The sequence below is a fragment of the Heloderma suspectum genome, chromosome 14, assembly GCF_057233095.1.
Source record: "Heloderma suspectum isolate Gila_16-S chromosome 14, 16-S_ref, whole genome shotgun sequence".
Taxonomy (NCBI): domain Eukaryota; kingdom Metazoa; phylum Chordata; class Lepidosauria; order Squamata; family Helodermatidae; genus Heloderma; species Heloderma suspectum.
Window position 1 is genome coordinate 22,533,272 of NC_139471.1, and position 18,654 is coordinate 22,551,925.

Below are 18,654 nucleotides of genomic sequence, written 5' to 3' on the forward strand. Positions count from 1 at the left end.
CCACTCGGTTGTTCCATGTCTGGTTCTTACTGTTCCTTCTTGACCCTTGTACAGGTTTCTCAGGAGACAGGTAAGGTGGTCTGGGACTCCCATCACTTTCAGAATTTGCCACAGTTTGTTGTGATCCACACAATCAAAGGCTTTAGCGTAGTCAATGAAGCAGAAATACACGTTTTTCTGGCATTCTCTTGCTTTCTCCATGATCCAGCGAACGTTGGCGATTTGATCTCTAGTTCCTCTGCCTCTTCGAAACCCAGCTTGTACTTCCAGTAGTTCTCGGTTCGCATACTGCTGAAGCCTAGCTTGTAGGATTTTGAGCATCACCTTGCTGGCATGTGAAATGAGCGCAATTGTGCAGTAGTTTGAACACTCTTTGGCGTTGCCCTTCTTTGGAATTGGAATGTAAACTGACCTTTTCCAGTCTTGCGGCCATTGTTGAGTGTTCCAAATTTGTTGGCATATTGAATGCAGCACTTTAACAGCTTCATCTTTTAGGATTTTAAATAGTTCAGCTGGAATACTGAGTCTTTCAGGTAGCCTGTCCCAAAATGTATAAGGGTTTTTTTAGGTCATGACTAGCACTCTGAATTCGGCCTGGAAATAGGCCAGTAGCCAGTGAAGCTGTTAGAACAAGGCAGTTGTATGCTCCCTGTACCTAGTCCCAGTCAACAGTGTGGCTGCAGCATTCTAAACCAGCTGAAGTTTCTCAATAGTTTTTGAAGACAGCCCCACATAGAGCACATTACAGTAGTCCAAACGGTACAGCTCATAATGAAAGGACAGTTCTTCGGGCTATCCCAGTGCCAGGCTTTAAAATGTCGCCCCCAATGTTTTTAATTTGAGCCTAGACACAAAATGGTACGCAAGGAAGGCAATATGCAATCACCCCCTGCTTGCCCCACATCCTGCATCAGCCTTCCCCAGCTGGTGCCCTCCAGGTGTGCCGCACTTAGGGATGTCAGAGAAATCTGCAACGGATTCAAACGAGGTCAGATTTCTATGAATCCAATCTGCAAATTCTACAGCAGACTAACTTTTTCCAAGTCGTGTGGATTCCGCAGACTTGCGGGGGGGGGGGGGAGTTGTGCAAGTGCACATCAGCTCAAGTGCATATTTACACATGAACGAAATTCTCATACAAACAATCCGATTCCGTCAATGAGTAGACAACAGAACAAAAGACATGACAACCTGCAAAACACAGATGGATTTAACGAAATCCGCACATCCCTCATTGCACTACAATTCCCATCATCCCTAGCCAGCATGGCCATGTCCTATACTGTCCTGCCATTTTGGTGCTCAGCCACCATTACCTCCTCCTGGACTGCCTTCCTGAATCGGACTCAGAGGGTCAGAACATGTAGGCCTCCCTGACTACGGCTGCGTCACTCAGGAGTCACAATGCAAAACTGCTTCCGTCTCCTGCCCCACGACCCACCACCCCCTCTTCCGTTTCTGGCCATACTGTACGACTTCTCCACTGGATTGGCCGGTGACCACTATGCACCAGTAATGTTCCTGCCACCCAGCAGCCCCCAGTGCCTCAAGCACACATCCAGAGCGATGCACAGAAGACAGCCTGCATGGCTCAGGCAATCTGACCCCAACAGGCAAGCTCACGTTCACAAACCTTTCGGCGTTTCTTCGTTCACTATTTGGAAATGTGGAGACTTTGTGTTCCAGCTCCCGGTGATGACATAAGATTTCCCATCGGAGCTTTTGCCCATAGACTCCTAAAAAACACAAACCGAGCATGTGAAAATAAAGGCCGTACCCTGCTGGATTACGTTAAGGATTAAAGTAGAATTCATCAGGAAAAGTACACACAGGTGGACCAAGGATGGGGAACCTCCACCCTGGGGGCCTAATCTGGCATTTTCCTCAGATTCCTCCAGGGGGCAGGGCTTGGCCTCCAAGCCCCAGCAGAAATCCCCCCCCCCATTATCTCCAGTCTGTGAGAGCCAGTTGGGAGAGTGAGCAGTGCACAGGAGAATCCCCCATTATCTCCAATCACAGATCAGAGATAATAGCAGGTATGCAGGGGCACGCGAAGTCAGGGACTCAGCAGGTGCTGGGAGGAGCAGCTCCTCCCAGCATCAGCTGCTTCAATCTATCACATGCCTCTCACTACCTGCAGTGGGGACAGGGACAGGTGCATGAAGGAGATGCCTGACTTGGCCAGTGCCAGCTGAGCCCCTTTCTCTGTGCCTCTCTCAGAACTGAGAAAGGCACACTGGGCGGGTTCATGAGATCAGTGGGCAAAGCCACATCCACTTACATCATCTAACCTACAGCCTCCCACCTTAAAGCAGTTCCCCACCCCTGATGCACGGAGGTCATTAATGGCCAAGTCTGTTAACCCAAGTGCTCCTTACCAGATCCAGCAAGTGCATATCACCACTCTGCACGTCCTTCCCAGGGCTAAGGAGGAGGCCAAAACATCTGTAATTATAAAGATAGCCCCATAATTATTTTTTAAAAGCCACGCTTATCAATTATTTCCACATCAGGCATTCTCCTCAGGGATCACAATGAAAGGATAGCAAAAGAAACATGACTATGCTACAAATGTAAACCAATTTCTCACCTTTGTTCCCACAACAGCCACAAGAACCCTGGAAAAGGTGCTAGGAATACCTAACATCATTTTTAGCAGGTTCCAAAAGTTACAATTCCCAGGGTCGTTTGGAGGAAAACCATAGCGGGTACTAAAGTATTTAATAACTGCCTCATGGCAGCCCCATAACCTCCTTGAGAAGAGCTGAATGGAAAGGGGGTGGGGAAAGAGAAGCTGAGAGATTTTCAGCTGGGTAATCCCCTGGAAGTCATGACAATCGCAAGCCGAATTACCTTTCAATGGCCAGCTCTTTGTTGGTTGTCTGCTGCACGTAGATGACAATCTTCTTATCGATGCCTTGGCGCAGTTTAAAGCATTGCCTGTCCTTGTCTTTGGGAACAGCACTGTCATGGGATGGAGGGGAAACATTCAGAAGGTCACTTCCATGTAGCCATTAAAACATTTCAAGAACAGAATCAGTCGGCAAAGAACAGCTTTTCACAGCCTGTTGGATCCAGAAATTTGGAAGAGACGAGCGATGGAGCAAAGACAATAGCACGTCCAAGGCAGCTCAAAGGGCCCTGGGAGAACCATCACCACTTTACTCAGCCAGCTTGAGCTCAGGTCTGAAACCTCTTCAACCCATGCTGGCTGGGAATGATGGGAGTTGTAGTCCAAAACATGTGGAGGGTGCCAGGGTGGGAAAATATTTATTTATTTAGAGCATTTTTATCCTGCCTTATATCATTAAGTTCTCAGGCCAGCGTACAGATAACATCAATTTCAACAGTATAAAACAACAAATAATTTACACAGCTAAACACATATTAAACCTTTAAACAAGCTAATACCAATTAAAATCTAAAACAATAAAACAGTTAAAACAGTGTGCTACTTTAGGGAATGCATTTAGCCCTCAAAGGCTTTGATAAAAAGCCATGTTTTTACTTGGCGCCGAAATGAAATCAATGTAGGCGCTAATCAGGCCTCCAAGGGGAGGGCATTCCACAACTGGGATGCCACAGCAGAGAAGGCCCTAGAATGCTGCACTAGAATGTACCTTCCTACCAACAATGCCTCAGTGCCCAATCTGTTTTGTAGAAAGGGACAACCACATTAAAATTCAAGGTTTCAGCTAAACCACCACCTGATTGGCTCACACTGGCCTGTTATGGTGAGACCAGACAGCAGGTGGCAGCACGGCTCCAGAGACATGGAGAAAGACAGGGGGAGGGCGTTGGTGGAAAAAGGGTCGCTGGATAAAATGCTAACGGTGCAATTCTGCAATTTTCTGGGCTAGGACTCAGAGGTAAGTATCTCTAGCATGTTTCCAATTAAAAAAACAACTTTTGGAAAACAGCCACACAAACCATCTTCATTGTGTGCATTTAACATAAAAAGAACCAGATTTTCTTTGCCGTAAGCAACCTCTTGAACTGAAGGCCTTTGCTGGGTGCAACAACCTGATTTTAGCAAGAACAAAGTCTCATGGCTGGACACTGGAGGCCATCTGCTTTTTTCTTTTTCTAAATCAGGCAACAGGCAGCTGATAGATCAGACACAATTTGAGAGAGTTTATTCGGTTTGCAGTTTTAATTTTCAAGCAGACACTCTCCACTGACAACCAACAGCTAAGGAAATTCAGCTCACCCAAGGTCTAAAAGTTAAGATTTATTTGCACTTAAAATAAAGCCTTTTTAAAGGGGACACTACGAGTCCAAAGCACTAAGAGCTGCACGCCTAATGAACAAAGCCGACATTCAAAGCATAAAACGCCAAATAAAACAGCACATTTAACCCGTGCCCTTAACTTGATTTTGGACAATATGCTTTACATCACCCTTGCCCAAACTGGTACCCTCCAGATGTCTGGGACTGCCAACATAGCCAATGGTCTGAGTTTCTGGGAGTTGTAGTCCAAAAGACCGGGAGGGCATCAGGCTGGGGAAGGGTGCTTTATGTGCCCACATAGAATTAAAACTACCATTATTAGCAGGTGCTCTGATGGGGAAAGTGTACCTGAAATATCCTTTCCCATCATCTTCCTTTATTTCCAGAGAGACAGAGAAAGTAAAGATGTCACTGTCTGGCGTCTGCAGGGCTACAGGGACTGCAAGTGGAGTTTGTTTGGCAGAACGGCGGAAGGCGGTGGCAAAACTATACAGGATTCGACTCACCTGAGGACACAAGGAACAAGAGAAAGAGATTAATGGCTGGCTGGGGGCGTGCTGAGAGTTGTAGGACTTTTTTTCTGTCTAAACATACATAGGAATGCACCCTAGTAGAAAGATGTGGCAGCCAGAAGGCCACTTTCACAGAGCAGTGGGGGGAAATAGCTAAAGGTGGCACTCAGAAGACAGGATTAGCAGTTGCTCACCCTTGAGGGTATTCCTCCCCCTCTACCTGAACACTCCATACTCTCCTGGGAAACCTGCATTCTGGGTCAGTTGCCATCTGAGGCTAGGTGAATGAGTGCAAGGTGCAGGGCTTCTTCTGCTGTGGTGGCACTCCCTAGGAAAGCCTATTTGGTTCGTACCTATTAAGGGCCTTTTTTTAAAAAGAAGCAAGTAATCACCTTCCTGTTTTAGGAGATGATTATGCCAAGAGATGATGGCTGCCTGATTCTGATATTTTTAGAACTGGCAGCCGTCTTTAGGATTGCTTCAAGTGTTTTGTCTTTCTGTTTTATCTTTTCCACTAGAGCCCATGAGAGAGAATTTTAAAAAATAAAGACAGAGATGCAAAGTAGGAAAATGTCAACAATCCCCTCTTGCTTGGAGGCTGAAGCACAACCTTTCTGCCTTACTTCGGACATTGTAAAATTTTAACTGATTACATTTATATCCTGCCTTTTCTGCAAGGAAAACAAAACAGCGCACATGATTCTTCCCCCACTCCCGCATTTTATCCTCACAGCCCTGTTATGCAGTTTAGGTGAAGAGTTTAGGGGGAGGTATCATTCAGGGCGCTTCATGACTAGTGAGGTTTTCAAATTCCATCTCCCAAGTCTTAGTCTGACACTGTAACTGCTACACTATCTTGCCTCCCCTTGTTTTGATGAAAGGTATTTCCCCTCCTAGAAACGTTTTTGCCTTCATTAGGTTTCTCCAAACACCTTTCAGTTGGCCAGCCTCATTCTTTGAATTTGGGGGCTCCAAACTGAACAAAGCAGCTGTGACCTTGCTTCCTTAACGGCATCCTATGCATGTTGACTCAGAACTTAAGTCCCACTGTGTTCAGGGGGACTTCCCACCAGATGAGTGTGCGCAGAATTGCCGCCTAAGTTTTTGATATGCCCTTTCTCAGTTACTATGGGCTAAAAAGAGAAATGTGTGCCATAACTTCTTTAGTAACTGATTCCATCTCCAGGTGTAAATCACGAAATCCTGCTCAGCAATACCACTGCTTAGCAATGAGAAGGATCAGGCCCTGATCACAATCACAGCTGACACAGAATAAATGTATAAGAAAGAATAGTACAGTGCTAAATGGTCGGCTGGAATCCAACATCCGATTGGAGCTGGAATCCAACAACGTCTGCGTGGCCTCAGGTTTCTTATCCCCAATGCTAGACTTTCGAGATTGCAAGAGGAAGAGAGGAAGCTGGTTTAGATCGGTCAGGTTCAAACGCAATGATAAGCCAAGGTTCCATAGATCCGATTTAAGGTTTACAAGCACACTGCCCAGTCAGTCCCACAGCTGAACAACCCATGGACCCTTCACCCATGATTTGTTTATCATGACCTCAGAACTGGAAACTCTGGCTTGCTCTCCCCAAATAAGCCAGAATTGTAAGTCAATCAAAAACAACCCACCACGGCTTACGATTCTGGCTAGCTGGAGGAGAGAAAAGCCAAAGTTCCTGGTTTGGACATAATGATAAGCAGACCACAGACAGAAGGTCTTGGACTAAACCATAGTTAGTTTAGTCCAAGGATGCATAACCTTTCAGCCCACCAGCTGCATTCTAGTTCAGAGAAGCATTCCGGGGCTGCATTCCAGTGGTGGGCGGGGCCAAAGCAGGTGAGGCCTAATGCAAAAGGGGTGGGGCCAAAATTCCAAAAATGCCTGCATATTTTAGCATAAAGCTTTGGCTGCCAGCAACTAAGCCTTACAATAGGTTTTTCAGCCTTTTAGAATGGGGGGAAGACCTGCAACTAAGCCTTAGAAGAGGTATTTCAGCCTTTTAGAATGGGGGAAAACCTGCACGAAAGCAGGAAACCACCAAATGATAGGTGGTTGAGGGAAAGGGGATGGGGTCAGAGGAAGGGGGCACAGCCATTGCCAGACTGGGACCCCAGGAGTGCCAGATTTGGGATGCTGACCTGAGCACATTCCCTCTTGTGGGAGGAGCCAAGTGAGAGAGAGCAGGTAGAACGCCCCAGCATGCTGCTCAGTCCCCACTGTGACGTGCGAACCGGGCCACTGCATCAGACTCAGCCTATCCATAGTCTCTACAGTGGCTGGAAGCAGCACTCCAGGGGACTTTCCTGATACCTGGAGATGCCAGAGACCGAATCTGGGGCCCTCTGCCCAGCACAGCAGAGGCTCTCCCACTAAACTACAGACCTTGCCCAGCCCCAGCATTGAACTTACAGCTTCTTGGATTTCACATCGAAAGACATGAATTCTGAAGAGCTCCGAGTTGTAGTGGCTTTCGGTGAAAGCAAAGCAGTCGCTTTCTGGAGTCCCGTCGTGCCCTCGCACACAGAACAGGATCTTGTAAATGGGGTAATTGGCTATTTCAGTGTTTGTCGGAGGTTCTAGCAGCCTGTTGATTGAAAAAAATAAATGAAGGGAGAATAAGCGGAGGAAAGTTGTGTGACCTGCAAATCCTTCAGCTTTCAGGCATGCTGGCTGCAAATACATTAGGGATGCAATCTTTCATCAGTTAATTGGTTTAGTTAATCAAATACAAAATTTAATAGATTAAACAGGAAGCCCAATAAATCAAGAAACATTTTTAAAAAGCCTACAAATCACTTTTAACCAGTGCTTAAAAAGGCTGCAGATGTCAAGAGGAACTTCCTTAGAAGAGGCATTTCCCTTTCACTCTCAAACAGGAGAGATTGCCTCCCCTAAGACATGGGCAACCTGTGGTGAGTGACATAGACGTATTCTCATTAGAATCTCTTAACAAAATTCACTGCTAAGAACAGACTAGACAGTACTGATGTCTCTGTTCTCATTTGGTTTTAGTATTGTTTAGTTACTGATTTGAAAAAAAGCAAAATATTAAGAAATTTTTTTAAAAAAAAATATTCAATACAGGTCACAATTTATGTCCAGTTCATCAAGACAACACATTTCAGAAGACTGCAGTATAGCAGGGGTGCTGAACCGTTTTCAGGCCAAGGCCAAATTCAGTTTTGGAGAAGATCCTGGGGGCCGCATTCCTGTGGTGGGCAGGGCCACGTGCAAAGTGGGCAGGGCAAAGTCCCATTCTTTCAGGTTTACAGCAGGAAGCATCGCGTGCTGGATCAAATCAACTTGCTGCAGCTCAGTCTACAATGCAGCTACAGCGATCACAGCTCAATATTATGCATGTCTACTCAGAAGTAAGCCAAAGCAACCACAGACCAGTAGAGTACATGCCTACTTGGAAGTAAGCCACATTGCAAGGCGTAACATCAGGTTTAAGCAGCAGGGAAGCACAGAAACCGAAGTGGAGCATTTGGCCTTTTACCAGTTAAAGCAGCTCAGTACACTGCATGCCTGCTCAGAAGTAAGCAAAAGCATCAGAATGGAGCAGCAAAGCATTTGTTCGTGAACGCGCTCCTCTTACAAGTTGAAACAGCAAAGTGGAGGGATCTCTCCGACTTTATTTACTTGCTGGCAGAAGGCTTGCTAATTATGCTGAGCAGGGACAGGGGATTCTCCACCACCACCTCTCCCTCTCAGTCACTTTCACTCAAGGCAGCAACGTGGCACCTTTTAAAACTCCTTCCTTGTTTGCTTTACATTTGTAAACAGAAATCTCTTCCAAGCTTGCTAGGCAGCACGGACAGGAGAGATCCCTGAACGCTAACTGCTGAAAGCTGCAGAGTGACCAGGAAGGGGGAATCCCTCCAGTTTCTCCACCACCACACACTGTCTTGCTGGTCACGTCCAGAACCAAAGCAAATGGGTTAAAAGGATAAAAAACCCAACCCCTGCCACAATCAGCAGGGAAAGGGGGCAGAAGCAATGGGAAAGACCAGATGATCAGTGGCTGGGGGGATCAGGAAAATACTTGGAGACCCAATGATTGACTGGACCATGATTGGGACCCCTGGTAGGCCAGAGGTTTGGGATTACAGCAATACGACAATGGAACCAATTACCTACGGGGGTGGTGGGCTCTCCCACACTGGAGGCATCCAAGATGAAGCTGGACAGCCACTTGTCAGGGATGCTCTGACTTGGATTCCTGCACTGAGCAGGTGGTTGGACTCGATGGCCTTGTAGGCCCTTTCCAACCCTACTATCCTATGATTCTATGATCCACACTATAGGAACCACAAGGCAACTAAAGGAGAGTTGGGGCTGTAGCTCCATGGTAGAGCCCCTGCTTTGCATGCAGGAGGCCCCAGGCCCAATCCCCAGCATCTCCAGGTAGGGTAGGGCCAGGAAAGAGCCCTGTCTGAAACCCTGGAAAGCCACTGCTGCCAGTCAGTGCCGACAATACTGGGCTGGATGGACTTATGGTCTGGCTCAGTAGAAGGCAGCTGCCTATGTTCCTCCACCATAATATATTCCTTAATCTTTAAGGGGCCTCAACATTCTTTGTCATTTTAGAATCCACTTTCTATAATGTGGCAACAGCTTCTAACAGACGTTGCTGCCAATGCCAGGCAGACCCAGCCTCCCACACCACCACCGCACCCAGAAGGCAGATACCTCACAGTTCCCTCAGACACGTTCGGCACCGACAGTGTCACGTCCACGGAAATCTGGCACTGGCTTCGCAAGATGGCCATCATCCTCAGGGCTTCCACCTCACTCCGGGGGGCGTTGACTGAAGCGCAGCCCAAGTAGGTGAGCTTGCTGAAGACAACACTGTCCTCGTCGGCCACTGGGGTAAAAGGGCTCGACTGCTCAGAATCTGAAAGGCAGGATTGAGTGGTGTCAGAACATGGGCAAGGTAGCAGGGAAAGGCAGTGTGGATAAAAATGGATGATACACAAACACACACACATGCACTCACTCACTCAGCCTTCCCCAACCTGGTGCCCTCTAGATGTGCTGGACTACAACTCCTAGCTAGGGATGTCAAAGAAACCTATTTGGGGGGTGGAGTGGATGGGTTTTCCTGGGCTCAGCCCCCCAAAACTTCTTTCCGGATCCCGCTGCAACGTCTGACTCAATCTGCAGTGAGTCGGACCAATTCATGGACTTGCCAGGAATTTTGTACATCTTTTAAGGTTCTGCAATTTGCAAAAATTTCTGAGCAATTTGTGGCCGAATTACACAGATTACCCAAATTCAGCCATAATTTGTGCAAACTGCTCAGAAATGTAAATTTCAGAACCTTCCAAAAAATGCACAAAAATGTTCCCAGAGTTTAGGGAACAGACACAGCTTGGCTCACAGGTGTAAAGCAAGTCCCATATGCCGCAGCACTTTGTTGAGCCAAAAAAGAACAGGATTTCCCAGCAACAGATATCTGAACTCTTAGCATCCCCCAGGGAGATGCTGGGAGTCATAGTCCAACACATCTGGAGGGCACCAGTTTGGAGAAGGCTGCACTATACACACACACGAACACGAACACCTCCCCAAATTAATTGTAAATAAGTTTCCCTTAAGGCATAATTTGGTTAATATTTAGTAACATGGATACAGTCATGTTAGTCCTTTACCAGGTACATTGAGTTAAAGGAAGTTTTTCTATATAAGCAAAGAAACAATTTTATCTTTTCTCAAACAGTAATATTATATTTATTTACAACACTTATATACTGCTCTACATCTAGACAGATGTGAATAAAAGACAAAGTAAGAAAATAAAAGAATAAAACTCTATATTAAAAACTGTTATTTTTAAAAACAGTACTGATAAAAAGCATAGCTGGTCAGTCAAGGAAGGCTTCCTGAAATAAAGGCACTGGCAAAAGCAGTGTTGGCGCCTGCCTGACCTCCAGAGGCAAGAAGTTCCACAGAAAGGGAGCCACCACACTGAAAGCTCTTCTCTGGGTGGAGTCCAATCAGGCCATAGGTCCATGTGGTACCACCAGGAGCATGCCCTCTGATGACCTCAGTGACTGGGCAGGTTCAAAGGGGAGAAAGTTCTCTCAGTTATCCTGGTCCCAAGTTGTTTGGGGCTTCGTACACTGGTACCAGAACCTTAAACCTGGCCCAGTAGTGAAAAGGCAGCCAGCGCAGTTCCCTCAGCAAAGGAGTTACATACTGAAAAGGGGCAGCTCCTGACAACGGCCGAGCAGCTGCATTCTGCACTCGCTCCAGCTTCTGTAGCAGGCTTAAGGGCAGCCCCACACAGAGTGCATTGCAGCAATCCAGTCTTGAGGTTACTAGCACCTGCACCACTGTGGCCAAGCTGTAGTTGCCAAACCAGCCAAAACTGGTAAAAGGCACTCCGAGCAGCCATGGCCACTTGGGCCTCCAGTGACAGTGATGGATCTAGGACTACCCCCAGACTACGAACCTGATCTTTCAAAAGGAGTGCAACCCCATCCAGAACTCAGGAACCACCCACCCACAAGGCTTCTGTCTTGCCAGGATTCAGCTTCAGTTTACTGGCCCTCCTCCAGCCCACTGCTGAATCTAGGCACTGATTCAGGACTTGCACAGACTCATCTGATTCAGGTGTCACAGGGAGACAGTGCTCTACCTGATCTGCAGATTTTTGGATTTGCACCACTGTTTAGGAAAGATATGAAGTCTCAGTGGGAAATCAACAGATTATTTCAACCAGACTCTGACCTGCAGCCTGAAACCCTCTCAATGAAATTGTCAGCAAGGGCATTTGTGGCAGAGAATTCCACAATCTGAGGGCCACAGCCGAAAAAGCCCTATCCTGAAGCTAAAGGGTGGAGGCACCAGGTAAAGGCCTTTTTATCTGCCAGTTGGTGCAGTTAGTTGACTGATTGTTCTTTTCGATCCCTTGGCTGTTCAGGGTTTTGGATTTTTTGCCAGCTGATTTTTATTGCCAAAGCTGATGTTTTTTAGCTGCCTTGAGGGTAATTTGACAGGTAGGCAAGATATTGGTGTTTTAAGAAAGGACTTTAAACCTGCATTTGACCCACACCTATGCTTCCTTCTTCGCGGGGGCTTCTCAAGACCTAGTTTTGCCCTCTTGCTTCCCAACATCTTCCCCACATCTGCCTCAAAATCATCTCACCTCCCTGTGCTGGTTTCACTGGCAGGCTCATCTCAGGTTTCTGGGGTCCCGCCATGGACACAGGGTTAATGGTGGAGGATGCTGAGGCCTCGAGGAGGACTGGCTCTTCCCCCTCTCCATCATGGGGGTGGTCCTCCTCCTCCTCCTCATGTCCCTGGTCATTTGATTGGTCTTCCATGGGGGGATCCATTAGGACGTCCTCGAGCTCTTTCTGCAGCTGCTGCTCACTCCCATTCCCTACAATCTGTGGAAACAAACGGCACCAGTTCAGCAACAAGAGGACAAATCTTTGCGAGACGAACCACGATGAGACACAAACAGCCACACAGACAGGAATAAGTAGATTGATAAGGACACAAAACAAGAAGCAGCACAAATATGTAGCGTTTCCTCAACTCTCCTGGTTGACACATTTGCAGGTAATGCAGAATATCTTCAGAATTTGTGATTTGGGCTCCACAAAGCTCACTTGAAACCATACACAAGTATATAAATATCTCTGCCCAACAGGTTTGGACAGGAAGGCCTCACAGCAAGGAGCTGGATCCTGCTTCCACAAGATCACAGGAGCCACCGGAGCACACATACTGCCCAGCAAACACACACACATGGGTACCCAAATTGAAAGCAACAGCAGGAGGGGTCCAAAGCAGCGCTGAGCATTCCAAAGAGGTTGAGGAGGGCTGGGAGAAAAGGCAGCAGCACCAGCCCGCTCGGAGAGGAAGGCAAGCCCTCTCAGCCATCCAAGCTGCCTCTGCTTCACACCACAGCTTTCTACTCCCCACACCTGATTCTCACAAGCTTGCCAATGGAAGGAAAGGCCTGCTAACAAGTCCCAGCCTGTGTGGTTACACCTACGTCAAGTCGCTTCGGAGCGTCCCAAACGCTTTAGTGCCAAAAATAGTGGGGAAAATATATCATCTACAGAGGAGTGAGAATGCAAAGAGGAACCTGCTCTAACATCTTCCCACACCTGTTGCTTAAGGCAGTGCTAATCGTTACCGTGTCAAACCCATTCAAATCTCCATTCAGCCACAAACTTACTGGGTGACCCTGGGCCAGTCACCAGTTCTCAGCCTAACCTGCCTCACAGGGTTGTGGTAGGGCAAGTGGGGGGGGGGGGAGAAGAACCATAGGTTGCCATCAAGTTCTTTGGAGGAAGGATGGGACTTCTGAACATTGCTGTTATTGTTATTACGTGCTGAAGCCAGAGTCGCAACACAGGGCGCCCTTTTCACAGAGCAAGCTGCTTCTCCCTCACGAATAGTGGCCATGCAAATCCGCATATTGCTAAAACCTGCCCTCTTTGGAGCCCTCGCATCTCTCCACATGCTCTTGGACCACAGCCATCTCTTCCTCCCAAGCCTGTTTGGCCACTCACCTGCCAGCATGCTTGCCCTGCAAATTCTAGAATAGCCACCCCCAACGTAGAACCCTCCAGATATGCTGGGTGGCAAGTCCCACCATCCCCAGCCAGCATGGCCACACTTGCTGGGGACAATGGGTGTTGTACTCCAATACACCCAGAGAGCGTCGGGATGGGGAAGGCTGCTCTAGAGGGATGAATACAGACCTTACGTTTGGCCGGTGGCTGTTCAACGCCAACGAGACCCACCAACGAGGTCACATCACTGGCACTGGCTGCCAGTCCAAAGCTAGATCTACATTACTGCTTTATAGCGGTATTGAAGTGCACTGATAACTGTTGGGGCACATTACACATTCGATATACCGCTTTTGTCGTGTTATTTCCTGCTTTTTATTCCACATTGTCCAATATACCGCAACAAATGTCACTGTGTGTCCTACAAGGTGTAAATGTGCAAGAGGGATATAGTGTTACCATGATGGAATTGTAATGACACAAGGTGTAGATCTGGCCCACGTTCTGGCCCGATTCAAAGTTCTGGTATTAACATTCAAAGCCCTAAATGGCTTGGGGTCAGGTTATCTGAAGGATCGCCTCCCATATGCAGCTGCCCGGACCCTAAGATCGTCTTCAGGGATCCTTCTCCCGGAGCCTTTGCCAAATAAAGTGAGGCAAGTGGCTACCAGGAAGAGGGCCTTTTCTGTCGTGGCACCCCAGGTGTGGAATGAGCTCCTTAGAGAGGTTCGCGATGTCTGAAAGGGGTGGGGAAGTGCTTAAGACTGCAGTTGCTCCCATCTTCCTCAAGAGAAATAAGTGGGCGCATCAGCCTTTACGAAGGCATTATCCTCTATTCCTTCCCCATGTATCTGATGCAGCAAGACAGCCACTTCCTTTTTAGCATGGGGCAGGAGTGGCAGTCATTTAACTCTCTTCTGAAGCAGCAGCACAAACAGAACAGAAGCCAAGGGCTTTACTGCCCCAAGTCAACGGGGGCACAAACAAACCGCCGGTGTGAATTCGGCATCTAGCCCCATTCACTCTTCTAGGGCAGGAGGCTCCTCCCAAGCACCCAAGAGCCACAGGGCTGGCTACTCCCAGCTTGCCAGGCCAATGTGCTGCAGGCCTTATTATCGGAAGATCAGCTCCCCTAGGAAGCCTTTTACGTGCAGGCACAAGGAGTGGCCCCGACTGCCTGAAATCTAGTTCAGCCTGTTGAGCTTATCCATCACATTAGATGGCGGAGGGCTCTGCCCTGTAATTTGCAGCAGAAGGAGAGGAACTTTTGGAGAGGGGCGTAGCTCAGTGGCAGAGAGCCTCTGAAGCTGAAGCGGGATTCGGATGGCTGAATCCCGCTCCCCCCACCCCGCAAATTCTCTGGAACCGGAAGAAGGCTGCCAGCACGTGTACCGAGGGCCCAGGTAAGGAGCTGGGGGCTGGGCAGCAGAAGGGCTTCCAGATCGTTCCAAATCGATTGAGTAACCCAACCTGCATTGTGTCCTCTCTGCCCCACCCCGCCTCACCCCGGAAGCTGCCCGAAGCGACCTGCTTCAGCTCAGAACTCTGACTTCAGGCCAAAGCAGTGCACAGCCCTAATGAAAACAGCACTCAACCCAGCAGGCCTGCTTACCTGCCAAAGGCCTGCCTCAATAAAAATGTATTTGCCTGCCAATGGGAGAACAGCAAAGCCCACCTAGCCTCCCTCAGCAGGGAGTTCCACAGCCTGGGAGCAGCCACCGAGAAAGCACTCTCTCACATCGCCACCAAACATGCCCCTGAAGGCGGTGGCACTGAAAGGAGGGCCTTTCTCTATAGGAATGAGCCCATAACTCAGTGGAAGAACACCTCTCCTTAGTCTGTGGAGTCTCCAGTGAAAAGGATCACTTGCAGCCCCAGGGTGCTTTTTACCTTGGGTCTGGAGGGAAAGAAAAACAGTTGTGTTCAGTGCTGTGCAATGGCAGCATCAGAAGGCATGAAGGTGGAGGAAGGAGAGGGAACTCAAAGTATTTTACACCACCTATGGACTGGAGGGAGGGGGCAGTGACATTGTGCCACGTAGCACAGCTCTGGCAGTGCTGGGCGTGAGAGCCAAGAACAGGCGCTATGTGCTGCCTGGGTGTTTGGCGGGCAGAATAATGTCAGAAGACTGACAGGGCAGGCCTCTCCGTGGCTGTGCCCTTTACAAACTTGCTTCGGCTCGTAATGAAGGACTGAGGTAATGATTATAATCTAGGTAATCAGACCTTTACACACAGAACTGTGTTAATAAAAGGAGAGCAATTGTTAAAAACATAATTCTATAGGCGGAGTTGGGTTAACAAGGGACTGGACTTTATTGCTGGCTAGGAGAAAAGAAAGGTTGGCTACCAAGCTCTGGCACAATTCGTTGACTCCCACAAAGAGACTTAGAGGATAGGCTAGAGCAATCTTCCCCAACCTGGTGCTCTCCAGACATGTTGGACCAGAACTTCCATCACCCCCAGCCAGCATGGGCACTGAGGAAGGCTGAACTAGAGTGATTTACTTAGTGACATGACGTCTGAAAGGAAGTCATGTAGAGGCAAGTAGTGGATGGACAAATTGGGAGGGGGACTCCCCCCCCCAGCCCCAGCATCACTCATAAACCCAGCAACAAGTAGATGGGAATGCTATATAGCTTGTTTTGTGGAGAAAGCTGTTGCAGTGTGTGCCATCTATGGGACTGCAGCCTGATTCTTGGGTTCCATAGCTGCTAACTGGAAAGCTGAACTTCACCCACCAGGGTAAGCCGTCATGCCTACCCCTGCCTGAGAACTTAATACAGGCTGAAAATGGGATGGTTTCTGTTGTTGTTGTTCAGTCGTTAAGTCGTGTCCAATTCTTCGTGACCCCATGGACCATAGCACGCCAGGCCTTCCTGTACTCCGCTCTCTCCCGCGGTGTGCTCAAGTTCATATTCATTGCATTGGTGATGCTATCTAGCCATCTCATCCTCTGCCGTCCCCTTCTCCTTTTGCCTTCAATCTTTCCCAGCATCAGGGTCTTTTCCAGAGAGTTTTCTCTTCGCATTAGGTGGCCAAAATATTTGAACTTCAGCTTCAGAATCTGTCCTTCCAATGAGCACTCAGGGTTGATTTCCTTTAGGATGGACTGATTTGACCTCCTTGCAGTCCAGGGGACTCGTAACAGTCTTCTCCAGCACCACAGTTCGAAAGCATCGAGTCTTTGGTGCTCAGCCTTCCTTATAGTCCAGCTCTCACAGCCATACGTTGCTACTGGGAAAACCATAGCTTTGATTTGACGGACCTTTGTCGGCAAGGTGATGTCCCTGCTTCTTACTATGCTGTCTAGGTTTGCCATAGCTTTCCTCCCAAGGAGCAAGCGTCTTTTAATTTCATGGCTACAGTCACCGTCTGCGGTGATCTTGGAGCCCAAGAAAATAAAATCTGTCACTGCTTCCATTTCTTCCCCTTCTATATGCCAGGAAGTGATGGGGAAAGATGCCATTATCTTCGTTTTTTTAATGTTGAGTTTCAAACCAGCTTTTACACTCTCCTCTTTCACCTTCAACAAGAGGCTCTTTAGATCCTCTTCGCTTTCTGCCAGTAGGGTGGTATCGTCTGCATATCGGAGGTTGTTGATAATTCTCCCGGCAATCTTAATTCTGACCTGTCATTCATCCAACCCAGCATTTTTCATGATGTACTCTGCATATAAGTTAAATAAGCAGGGAGACAATATGCAGCCTTGTCGTACTCCTTTCCCAATTTGGAACCAATCGGTTGTTCCATGTCTGGTTCTCACTGTTGCTTCTTGACCCTCGTACAGGTTCTCAGGAGACAGGTAAGGTGGTGTGGTACTCCCATCACTTTCAGAATTTGCCACAGTTTGTTGTGATCCACACAATCAAAGGCTTTAGCGTAGTCAATGAAGCAGAAATACACGTTTTTCTGGAATTCTCTTGCTTTCTCCATGATCCAGCGAATGTTGGCAATTTGATCTCTAGTTCCTCTGCCTCTTCGAAACCCCGCTTGTACTTCCGGTAGTTTTCAGTTCACATACTGCTGAAGTCTAGCTTGTAGGATTTTGAGCATAACCTTGCTGGCATGTGAAATGAGCACAATTGTACGGTAGTTTGAACACTCTTTGGCATTGCCCTTCTTTGGAACTGGAACGTAAACTGACCTTTTCCAGTCTTGTGGCCACTGTTGAGTGTTCCAAATTTGTAGGCATATTGAGTGCAGCACTTTAACAGCATCATCTTTTAGGATTTTAAATAGCTCAGCTAGAATACTGTCATCTCCGCTAGCTTTGTTGTTAGTAATGCTTCATAAGGCCCACTTGACTTCACTCTCGAGGATGTCCGGCTCAAGGTCAGTGACCGCACTATCATGGCTATCCGGGACATTAAGATCTTTCCTGTATAGTTCTTCCGTGTATTCTTTCCACCTCTTCTTAATCTCATCTGCTTCTGTTAGGTCCCTGCCTTCTTTGTCCTTTATCATGCCCGTCTTTGCACAAAACGTTCCCTTGAGATCTCCGATTTTCTTGAAAAGAACTCTAGTCTTTCCCATTCTATTGTTTTCCTCGATTTCTTCGCATTGTTCATTTAAGAAGGCCTTCTTGTCTCTCCTTGCTATTCTCTGGAACTCTGCATTCAGTTGGATATATCTTCCCCTTTCTCCCTTGCTTTTTGCTTCCCTTCTTTCCTCAGCTACTTGTAAAGCCCCATCAGACAGCCACTTGGCTTTCTTGCATTTCTTTTTCTTTGGGATGGATTGAGTTGCTGCCTCCTGAACAATGTTACGGACCTCCATCCATAGTTCCTCAGGCACTCTGTCTATCAGGTCTAATCCCTGAAATCTATTCCTCACCTCCACTGTATATTCATCAGGGATATGATTTAGGTCATACCTGAATGGTTTAATGGTTTTCCCGACGTTCTTCAATTTAAGACGAAATTTTGCAACAAGCAGCTCATGATCTGAGCCACAGTCAGCTCCAGGTCTTGTTTTGACTGACTGTATAGAGCTTCTCCATCTTTGGCTGCAAAGTACATAATTAATCTGGTTTCGATATTGACCATCTGGTGATGTCCATGTGTAGAGTCGCCTCTTGTGCTGTTGGAAAAGAGTGTTTGCTATGATCAGCGTGTTCTCTTGGCAAAACTCTATTAGCCTTTGTCCTGCTTCATTTTGTACACCAAGGCCATGCTTGCCTGTTATCCCGGTGATTTCTTGACTTCCTACTTTGGCATTCCAATCCCCTATGATGAAGAGGACATCTTTTTTTGGTGTTAGTTCTAGAAAGTGTTGTAGGTCTTCATAGAACCGATCAACCTCAGCTTCTTTGGCCCCACTTATTTGGCCAGGGGTTGTGAACTCTTCCAACCTACCTCAACCTCCGATT

General features: G+C 47.6%; 1 protein-coding gene across 7 annotated transcripts in view; it reads right to left on the reverse strand.

The window, feature by feature from the left end:
- RABGAP1 (RAB GTPase activating protein 1) overlaps nt 1–18,654 on the reverse strand; it is a 102,153-nt gene that overhangs the window by 67,003 nt on the left and 16,496 nt on the right. For all 7 annotated transcript variants that reach the window (XR_014785867.1, XM_084820829.1, XM_084820826.1 and 4 more), the window contains 7 exons: nt 11,901–12,144; nt 9,440–9,644; nt 7,157–7,331; nt 4,580–4,737; nt 2,854–2,964; nt 2,379–2,445; nt 1,634–1,736 (listed from right to left, as the gene is read on the reverse strand). Coding sequence is in view for 6 of the 7 variants with exons in the window: in XM_084820826.1 (XP_084676952.1) it covers nt 1,634–1,736; nt 2,379–2,445; nt 2,854–2,964; nt 4,580–4,737; nt 7,157–7,331; nt 9,440–9,644; nt 11,901–12,144 (1,063 nt within the window). In the remaining variant the exon portion in view is untranslated. The remainder of the gene's footprint in view (nt 1–1,633; nt 1,737–2,378; nt 2,446–2,853; nt 2,965–4,579; nt 4,738–7,156; nt 7,332–9,439; nt 9,645–11,900; nt 12,145–18,654) is intronic.